Source organism: Austrofundulus limnaeus, unplaced genomic scaffold (genome assembly GCF_001266775.1).
Source record: "Austrofundulus limnaeus strain Quisiro unplaced genomic scaffold, Austrofundulus_limnaeus-1.0 Scaffold458, whole genome shotgun sequence".
Taxonomy (NCBI): Eukaryota; Metazoa; Chordata; class Actinopteri; order Cyprinodontiformes; family Rivulidae; genus Austrofundulus; species Austrofundulus limnaeus.
In genome coordinates, this window is record NW_013952860.1 from 82504 (window position 1) to 93402 (window position 10899).

The 10899-nt window shown below is 41.9% G+C and overlaps 1 protein-coding gene across 1 annotated transcript; it reads right to left on the reverse strand.

Annotated features, from left to right (window-relative positions):
* Positions 1-424: 424 nt before the first annotated feature.
* cyp2y3 (cytochrome P450, family 2, subfamily Y, polypeptide 3) lies at positions 425-7444 on the reverse strand. The gene is made up of 9 exons (XM_014025140.1): positions 7263-7444; positions 6994-7156; positions 5873-6022; positions 3925-4085; positions 3669-3845; positions 3335-3476; positions 1425-1612; positions 1183-1324; positions 425-1098 (listed from the first exon to the last, which is right to left on the reverse strand). Exons 1-9 carry the CDS (start codon positions 7425-7427, stop codon positions 917-919), a joined length of 1470 nt encoding a protein of 489 aa, XP_013880594.1. The 5' UTR covers positions 7428-7444; the 3' UTR covers positions 425-916.
* Between the last annotated feature and the right edge of the window lie 3455 nt (positions 7445-10899).

A 10899-nucleotide genomic window follows, 5' to 3' on the forward strand; every position in this document is an offset into this window, starting at 1 on the left:
ATACATAGTTTATTGGAACTAAGCTGGAAAAATAAATATGAAGGTCAGTTAAATGATAAAACATGAGGTAAAATTTTAATGTAATTGATGCATTTTAAGTGTATTTATTGATTTATTAGTCCATTTATATATTTTTGCTTCTATTTCTAATTATGACAGTGTCRGTCCTCCATACTCCGTGTCACGTTAAATAACTGATGCAGCTGTTTTTCTTCTTCAGGACAGAAAATGTTTTTACACTTTTAGTGACGGAGGGTCTTTGCCTCAACATCCAGCTGGTCCTGCTGGACCTTCTGCTGATTCCTGGGACACCCAGTCCTGCAGGTATGTGCCCAGACCACGGACGGGATTTAGGACTTAGCAGAAAAAAGTCCTCCTTTTTTTTTTTTTTTTTTTGGTGAAATGACCGCAACTCCTTTCAACGTATGTTAGTCACACAAATTTATTTTGCAACATTCATTTTCATATAATACATTTATATTACTTATTGTACAATGAATATAAGTGTACTTGGGTAAAATACATGAAATAAGTAAAAATACATATGAAAAGCTGGGTGATAGGTTGACAAAAATGGTTTACAAAGGTTATTTACAAAAAACATGAGTCTGCACACATGCTTTTCTGCTGTTAGAGTTTTACAGATTTAATGTTTTGTTTAGAGGTTAGTGATCCTGGACCCAAGAGTTTGTTCAACTCATCAACGTTTCTGGACCCAAATGTTGGTCTGTTGCTCTCAAACAGAACGATGGATTCTTATTTCAACCCATGACCCCTAAAACACTCACAGAAACCAAATTTTCTTCCATTTTGATCTTTCCTAAGCAGAATAACAACAAATTGTTCAATAAAACGTGTTATGCAGGAATAACCGAACTGAATGGAGATCCTGGCAATGGAGAGCAGCTTCTCTGCCTCAYCGTGGCGTTGCGATGATGTTGTAGCGCCGAGGCAAGTTGGCGAAGCTGCTGTACTCCGGGATGAGGTCGATGCTGTCGGGGCCTTCAGGGCAGGACAGGCTGAAGTTCTGCAGGATCGCCACGATGAAGAGAAACAGCTCCATGCGTGCCAGAGACTCGCCAACACACGCTCTTTTTCCTGTAACCAGGCACAGCCCTCACGTTCAAACACAATTATTACAAATATTAGATCACTTCCCCATCGTGTAATGATTCCTTTTACCTGCAGAAAAAGGAATGAAAGCAGGATTTTTCTTAAAGTTGCCGTTCTGGTCCAGGAAGTGCTGGGGGTCAAAGGAGATGGGATTCGTCCATTGCTTTTCGTCTTTAAGCACAGAGTGCAGCAAAGGAAAAATCACCGTCCCCTTTAAAGACAAAACAAGAACCAGCACATTATTAGACCTAAAAACCAAAGGACACCAGCTGGATTTGAAGGTTTTCCTTCCTGCGGGATCATTGGGCTACCTTAGGGATTGTGTAACCCCTGAAGGAGAAGTCCTGCAGGGCATAGTGAGGGAGGCTGAAGGGGACGATGTCCAGGAAACGCTGAACCTCGTGGATGACGGCGTCCGAAAATGGGAGGGACTTTCGATCCTCCATGCTGGGGCACCGTTCCTTCCCAATCACGGTGTCGATCTCCTCGTGCATTTTTTCTGGACAGAAGCACAACAAACCGACACTCTGGTCTGCTGACTTGCCAGGAGTCGTCTTTTACTGAGGTGGTGCCTCACGAGGCTCAGGTAACAAAGCTTTATGTAGCCTGGGTCCCTACATGTGGTGCTGTAGTCCAGACCACTTAACCCAGGACCAAGACTTTAAGGGCTAGACCCAGTCAAGACCACTTAAACCAAGACCAAGTCTTTTAAGCTCTGGACCCAGTCGAGACCAAGACTTTTAGGGGCTAGACCAAGTCAAGACCACTTAACCCAAGACCAAGACTTTTAAGGGCTGGACTAAGTCAAGACCACTTAACCCAAGACCAAGACATTTAAGGGCTGGACCAAGTCGAGACCAAGATTTTAAGGGCTAGACCCAGTCAAGACCACTGAACCCAAGATCAAGACTTTTAAGGGCTGGACCCAGTCAAGACCACTTAATCCAAGACCAAGACTTTTAAGGGCTGGACCAAGTCAAGACCAAGACTTTTAGGGGCTAGACCCAGTCAAGACCACTTAACCCAAGACCAAGACTTTTAAGGGCTGGACCAAGTCGAGACCAAGACTTTTAGGGGCTAGACCCAGTCAAGACCACTTAACCCAAGACCAAGACTTTTAAGGGCTGGACCAAATCGAGACCAAGACTTTTAGGGGCTAGACCCAGTCAAGACCACTTAAACCAAGACCAAGACTTTTAAGGGCTGGACCAAATCGAGACCAAGACTTTTAGGGGCTAGACCCAGTCAAGACCACTTAAACCAAGACCAAGACTTTTAAGGGCTGGACTAAGTCAAGACCACTTAATCCAAGACCAAAACATTTAAGGGCTGGACCAAGTCGAGACCAAGATTTTAAGGGCTAGACCCAGTCAAGACCACTCAACCCAAGACCAAGACATTTAGAGGCTAGACCCAGTCAAGACCACTTACCCAAGACCAAGATATTTAGGGCCTAGACCCAGTCAAGACCACTCAACCCAAGACCAAGACTTTTAAGGGCTGGACCAAGTTGAGACCAAGACTTTTAGGGGCTAGACCCAGTCAAGACCAAGACCGGAAAACACACAGTATACTGTACACTGGTAGCTGACTTAATTTAGCAAATATTGACTAAATCATTCAGGTAAACAATTTTGGTACAGAAGCAGATTGCTAATGTTAGCTAGCTAAATTTGCTAACATCACACATGGCTTAGCTTTCTTTGTGTCAGTGAAGATTTTGCAGACGTCTTCTCCCGCTCCATGGCAACCACTGCTCACTTTCTTGGAGTGCCACGAACGAGTGAAAAGGTGGGGATGGGCGACAGCAGCAACAAATATACATAATTATCTATGATTCACGTTTGGATTTGTACCGGAGCGTTTTACTTTCAATGAACGCAAAGATGTTAAAAATATTTGAATATATTTTGGCAATTTAATGACATTTCCACAGTTGTGGTCTTGACTGTTTTTGAAATAAAATCCCAAGACCACAACAAGACCAAAAGGTGGTCTTGAGTTCTACAACACTACCTACATGGTGTATCTTGGGTACTTACATGGTACTTATTCAGAATGTACTGGGTAAATGAATTAGGCTGTATTACTGTATGTTTTGCTTTGTTTAGAAAATTTAGTTGTTCATTTAGACTAATAACTTTCTAGTCACTCTTGTTGAGTGGCCCAATAGTTTCTAAGTCGTCCCAGCCCAGTGAGATCGCACCTTCAAGACACCTACCCTGAATTTTGTGCTGTTTGATCAGAACACCAAAAGCGTATCTGATGGTGGAGCTGGTGGTTTCTGTTCCCGCCACAAACAGATTAATCACCGTCGCCACCAGGTTGTCGTAGTGGAACTCAGTGGAGGGATTATTCTTTTCCTGAAATAAAAAATTAGACCAAAGATTTACAAAAAAAAAAAAAAAGATTTAGCAAGTGGCAACCAATGCTTGATGTCTTAAAAATGTGATTTCAATGGATGAATGCCAAATTTTTGAGACCGAGGAAACTTCTGAGTTAGTTTTAGTCGATTCGGTGTCATGAAATAAAAGTATACAGAAGATCTTCCCAACCTGGTGAGCCCGGATGAGGAAGCAGTCAATAAAGTCTCTGGGTGAGCTCGGGTCCACCGTGTCTTTGTGCTCCTGGATCTTCTTCATGACAAAAGCTCTGATCTCGTCGATTTTTTCAAAAACATAGTGCTGTTTGCCGGGAAGACGCTCCATGAGCCAGGGGAAGAGGTTGTACATCTGAGGGGACAATGAGTTGATTTTTATGCACTGAATATGCTGCTAAAAGTAAATGAGTTATTGGACCACCTTCACTTACCACACCCAGAGGGCTGCTGTTGAACCGTACAATCTCAGATATGGTGGCCAGAAGGTCCACAAACTGCTCATCTTCATAGCTGAAGCGCTGGCCGAACACCAGGCAGCAGATCACGTTGGACACGGTGCGACTCAACAAAATGGACGGGTCAAAAGATTTGCCTGAAAGCAAAAATCTATTTTTAAAATGTTCTCAGATGGTAAACAAATATGTTGGGGAAAAAACACTAAAGAATGTGCATTATGTGGAATAAGCTAAAGGTTTGATTGAAGACTGAGTGATGAAATAAAGCACTAGCTAAAACAAAAAGATAGCTAAAAGAGAAATATCAGATGGCTAGCTAAAAGTTGCAAAACAACACATTAAAGCTAAACTGGCAAAAGATTAATCAAAAGTAGCAAAATGATGGAATTTAGCAAAAATTTAGCTAAAAGCTAAAGTAGCAACATTGTAGCTATAGGCCAAAAATAACAAATGCATAGCTAAATGTACGGAAAGGTTGCTAACAAACTTGTAGCAAAATGATTAAGTCTAAATGTAGCAAAACTAAAAATAAATAAATAAATACATGTAGCAAAACTGTAGCTAAAAGCTAAAGTAGCAACATTGTAGCTATAGGCCAAAAATAACAAATGTATAGCTAAATGTATGGAAAGGTTGCTAACAAACTTGTAGCAAAATGATTAAGTCTAAATGTAGCAAAACTGAAATAAATAAATAAATATAGCAAAACTGTAGCTAAAAGCTAAAGTAGCAACAATTGAGCTATAGGCCAAAAGTAACAAAGGTATAGCTAAATGTACTGAAAGGTTGCTAACAATTTCAACATAGCAAAAACAAACTTAAAGCAGCAAAAAGTTAGCTGCTAGCTAAAAGTTGTAAATAAAAGCTGAAATTTCAAATAATCAGCTTAATGCAGCAAAAAGGTAGCTGAGAGTTAAAAATCACAGTGCAACTAAAATCTAAAAGTAGGTAAAGTATGAAAAGACTAGCTAAAAGGTAAAACAACAGAAGGTTAAATATGTGTCAAACTAATGCTAATAGCTAACATAGCATAAGACTAGCTAACTGCTAAAAGCAGCATATGTCTTAAAGCTAACAGTAGCAATAACAGAGCCAGCATGTTGAAGCATATTTTAGAAAACAAGGTTTTGTATTAAAGACGTTTTTCTTCCTGATAGAAAAACAAGGCTGGATGAATCTGCTGCCTGAAAAGGCCACAACAGGTTATTTAATTAGTCGATTGTTTTTTTATTTTTGCGGTTATGTCAGACAGAAAGGGGGGTAAAGAGCAGCTTCAGCAACAGATACGTTGAACAGTTTCCAATAAACTGACACCAGTCATGTGCCGACAGAAATGTGCTGGGTCAGTGCTCACACTATTGATTTCCTGTTTGTAAAACACAACTTTATTTATAAAGCACTTAAAGGACAACACCGTAGGCTCTGCAAACTGATTCTGCAGACATTGTTCAACTTTAGTTGATTGTATCAAAATGTTCAGCTGATTAAGTAAATCAGTACTGGGACTTTTATTTTTGTAACTTTTATACTTTTTTATATATTTACTTACTTATGTGCTGGTTATAGTTATGCTACTTTATACTGTTTTGCTAATTGTTTTGCTTTAGCTGTTTTAGCTATTTTTCTGCTGTCATGCTTGTTTTAGATTGTAGCTACCTTTTCATAATTTTAGCTTTTGTTGTATTTTAGCTGGTGCTCTGCTGATGTTAGCCTTTATACAGCTGCTATTAGCTTTTGGCTCGTGTTCTGCTGCTGCTACAGTCTTAGCTTGTGTTCTGCTCTTTGTAGCATTTATTCTGCAGGTTTTAACTTTAATGACTTAGTTTTTTATCATAATTTAGTAATATTATTATTATATTATTATTATTAATTCAGTATTATTTTTGGCTCGTAACTTGTTTTAAGGCGAACGGTTCAAACACACCTTTGAAGCTCTGGATGCCCTCCCTCAGGTGTTTGCTCTCCTCTTGGATCCACTCCTCCATCCCTTTACGACCCATCCCAAAGTCTCTGAGGGTCGTGAGCGTGAAGCGCCGCAGCTGGCGCCAACGTTCCCCGTTACTGATGCCAATACCTGCCGGACAGAAACCAGTTAGAACCCAGAGAGAGACCCCATCAGACTGGATCTAACCCAGCCCTTAGCTAAAAGTTGTGTATGCAAGTTTCCTTTAAGTATACTCATTTCAAACTTAAAACAACAACAACAACAACAACAACAACAACAACAACAACAACAATAATAATAAAATAAGAGTATGCTTCCAGTTTACTTTTTATGTACTTACAGTATCCAAGATATACTTAACCAAGTTTTTCTTACATTATACTTGTACTAAACTAAAAGTTTAAGTATACTTAGCTTGTACTAATGTTTCAACTTTTGGCCAAGATAAACGTTAGTAGTACACTGAAAGTACATTTTCACAGACTGGTTTATTTGTAGTAGATTTCAAGATTKTACTAAAAGTATACTTAGAAGATTACATTCAGTGTACTTCTGAGTGTACTTTCATAAACTTATTGTGGGCCAGTTTAGTCCTAGAAGTATACTTATAGCTGTGTACAAAAATCCATTGATGGAAATACAGTTTTATATACTTTAGTACACTTAATGACATGCACTTAAAGTATACTTCTTTTTGTTAAGTTTAATAGACATTATAACAGTGAAGTATACTTTTTATACACAAAAGTCCCAATTTAGTACAAACAAGTATTAAATCAGTATACTTTTTAGTACACTATAGTACATGGTGCCTAGTATACTTGATATACTTCAACCTACTGTATACTCAAAATAAACTTCAAGTATACTATTTTTACTAAGGAGAGACCCCCACAGAGGGACTGGTCTGACTGGTTCTAACCCAGAGCCCCCACAGTGGGACTGGTCTGACTGGTTCTAACCCAGAGACCCCCCACAGAGGGACTGGTCTGACTGGTTCTAACCCAGAGACCCCCAACAGTGAACTGGTTCTGGCCCTGGGTGTGTCAGAACCCTGAGGTCTCACAGAGGATCTGGTCTGTCTGGTTCTGGGTTCTTACCGAACCCTCTGGTAGCTTTATGCAGGAACGGAACCGGGGCTCTTCCTGTGAAGTCCTCTGCCTGGTCCACCAGGGCCTCCTTCACGGTCTCATATCCGGTCAGAACCACGGACCTCTGCCAGCCCAGGTGCAGGGTCATCACCGGACCGTAGGTTTTACTCAACTTTAAAAACAAAATCAGACATTTGGATCAAAGTTGGATCCATGACGTCATTAAATCCCTTCAGATCTGCAGGTTTTTCCTGTATGAAGCTCTAAAAGCTGTTTACCTCCACAAAGCTCCTGAAAGGCGCCTTCTTGTTGATCTGCAGCAGGTTTCCGATCAGCGGCAGCGCGAAGGGTCCAGGAGGAAGGTTCCGACCCACTTTTTCTCTCAGGGTCCAGATGAGAGCCAGAACCAGGCCCAGCAGGGTCAGAGCTGTAGAGAGGTCCATCCTGATCTGCTGACCCGGGTCCTCCTCTCTGCTTTTTATGCAGCTCTCTGTTGATGTTTAACAGACGTCTGGCGCGCGCAGCTGACGCACGTGTTTGTTTTCCCGCGCCTTCACGCGCTTCTGGGTGAAAAGCTGCTCCAAGTCTTTCACAACACAAGAGCTTTACAGAACCAGAGTCTCCTACAGCCAGATCCACGAGATCAGGTCGTCAAAACACAAACTGTGTGTCTGTGGAGGTCCAATCCGGTCAGAGCGCGGGTTTCTGAACCGAACCGAACCGAACTCTGCGCAAAAACGCGTGCGTAAAAACAAGACGGAGGCTGTCAAAAACCTCTCATTTATTTATTTACTAAGAAAAAGTTTCGCCTCGCGCATTGACAGCTGCAGACCGGGTTGCCAGATAGAAAAATGGCGACACATCATCCTGTCGCCACGTGTTGATGTTTGTAAACAATGGATGTCGTTACTTCTTTGTTGGTGTGAATTTTGTCCAGTTTGCTCAAAGCTTCAAAGATGAGTTTCGTTTTGATCAAGTTAATTTAAAAAAACGAGCTCGCGTATCGAGCCAGAAAAAGACAAAACTTTATCGAAACAAACCTGAACAGGATTTGTTTATCACTCAGTGAGATTAAATTCCTTTCAGGGTTGAAATCAACGTAGAAAAGCCAACATTTTACACAAATCTACTGTAAAAAAATAATATTTTTGTTTTAAATACTTCTGTGTCTTCACACTGTTTCGTATAAAAGATGTTTGGCAAAGATTTGGCAACCCACTTCACCTCTGCAGCACAAACCACAGATTATTTTTATTTCTTTTACAAATGTGGCAACATTTAAGGGAAATAAACCGATTTATCGTCAAGAATCATAAAAATATCAACCAAACAGAAAAAACATGTAAAGCTGCTGCCAGAGAAGCAGATCAGTGGAAGTGTTGAGAAAAACAACTTTAATCCCAGTTCAGTGAGTCCACTTAAAACTTCATTAATCTGAATTAAACTGTTATAGAGTTTTAAAAACGCCGATTCGTTCCAACTTTCTGTGATCCGTTTAGTCTGAGCTGGACCGGATTTTCTCTCCAGTTTCAACTAAGTCTCGTTGTGTCTCGTTTTGCAGGTTGTGTGGCGTTCCTCAGCTAAAGTCTGATCAGGCCTCGTTGGTTGATCTGAGAGCTTCAGGAGAGGCAGCAGCAGCTTCAGCTCRTCTAACACCGCCTGTCAGAACAGCTGAAACTCTGTCAGGGTGAGTCGTCACCTTTAGCTCAGCTGTGTCACATAAAGTTTTCAGTTTATTACAGTTCATAGTCTGAGCAGCAAACTGGAAAACATTTAAACGTAATAAAGACTAAAGCTGCACACACCGATGGCAAACACACAGCTAAAAGCCGAAGCTCGGCTAAAACGTGCTGCATCATCCCACCTCCACACAGGCAGATGTTTGTGGAGTAAAAGTCCTGGTGAAACAGGCTTTATTTACAATCCACCTTTAATCTCCACTCTGTGTCCAACAGGAGCCAAAGGTTGTTTTCATTTAATCAGGTGAAAAGGACACAGATTACAGCCGAATCATAAAATCTACACATTTTACAAAACAACACACAGAAAAACACCTAAAACTAAAAATTACTTTCACAGCAGAGGGATAATGAACATCTGCAGACTTTGTTTTATTTTAGCTGTAAATAGATTAAAACAGTTAGGAGAAAGGTGCTGTGGAACTTTAACTTTATTTACATGATAAAAAATGAGATTGTGTTATTTTAAACTTTTTTAGCCATTTACCCTTTACATTTCAGCTAGTCTTTTACTACTTTCACCTTTAATTAGCCTTTGTGATTTTAGCTACTTTTAGCTAAACTTAGTAACCATTAGTTAGCCTTTTGACACTTTCAGCTAACYCTTGAGATTTTAGCTACTTTTTGAAAGTATTAATTTAGCTAATTTTTTCTACTTTTAGCTAGCTGTTGTGATTTTAGCTACTTTTAGCTAAACTTAAGCAATGTTTAACTCACCTTTTGCCACTTTTAGTTAGCCTTTGTGATTTTAGCTACTTTTAGCTAAACTTAAGCAATGTTTAACTCACCTTTTGCCACTTTTAGTTAGCCTTTGTGATTTTAGCTACTTTTTGCTAACCTTAGCAATGATTAGCTAACACTTTGCCACTTTTAGCTAGGCTTTTACTATTTTTTTATCTTGTAGATACCTTTGAGATGTAGCTAAAATTTTGCAACTTTGATTTTTRTCTTATTTTGTATAATTAGTTACCTGCTGGAATCTGTCAGGTGTTGTTGTTCACCTGAGCTTGGACAGCCGGTTCAGATGTTATCAGTCCATTAAATGGACGTTATCAGCGGTTATCAGTCCCATTGAATGGCTTCAGACTGTCCCAAAAGTGCCCCCTAGTGGGTTACCAGTGCCATATACGTTGGAAGGCAACAATCTGCCGGAGTCCGGTCTACTTTAAGCTAGCCCAGGTCATTTTCTCTAAAACTAACCTTTATGCCTYATATTAACCAGCYGACAGTCTGAAGCCATTCTATGGGACTGATAACCGCTGATAACGTCCATTTAATGGATGATAACAGCCGAAGCRGGTGGCTTGGTTCAGAATCCTGCTGCAGGAAACCTCAGAACTGAAAGACTTCCTGTTTCTGCAGACGTGTGTCTGAACGTCTGGAGTGAAATCTTTCAGCCGGCTGATGTCAGACTGAAACACAGCCGGAGTTCAGAGTCCAGGYGATGAATTATTCACCTGAGGAGAGCGGGCGTGACTCCAGGAGGAGCAGCTTCATTCATTTATAAATCAGACGCTCCGACAGGTGAAGAGTTATTAACAGAGGAACACGAGGGGGCTCTGTGGGGGGTCACGTTCAGAAGGCGAACCCCCCGCAGTCGAACGCATCAAAGTCGGAGTCTGCTTCGAAGTCGAAGCTGTTGTAGTGCGGCGCGTCGACGTCCTGGCTGCAGGCGTGGAACGACCCGCCYGCGGGGAGGTCAGAGAAGGCCCCGGGGCCGTGCATGGGCAGCTCGGGGGCCCGGGTGGCCAGGGGCGAGGAGGGGGCACAGGAGTTGAGGTAGCTCAGAGCGGAGGAGGCCGCGGGCCCCCCCATCAGAAGGCACACCGCCCTCACCGCCCGGGCGTCGCTGCTGTTGCCGTGGCGCAGGCAGTCTGAGACGCGGTGAGGCGGGGCCACGGAGACGCTGCGCTGAGGCTGCCGGGGTCCTCTGGCTGCGGAGACAGACGAGACCAGAACAAATATAAAACCSCTCAAAGCCAACCCTGCTGCTGCCCTGGGCTCAAAACAACCCGGGGCCTCAAACTCCACCCTGAGGTCTCCCAGGTCACTTTGACCCCAGGGCAGCAGCAGGGTTCAGGCCTGTTTGTTAAAAGCTGTAATGGAGCTGCTGGCACACCTCTGTCTCTCAGCGAGCCCCCCCTCTCCATGACTCTGGATAAAGGGGGTGTGGTGA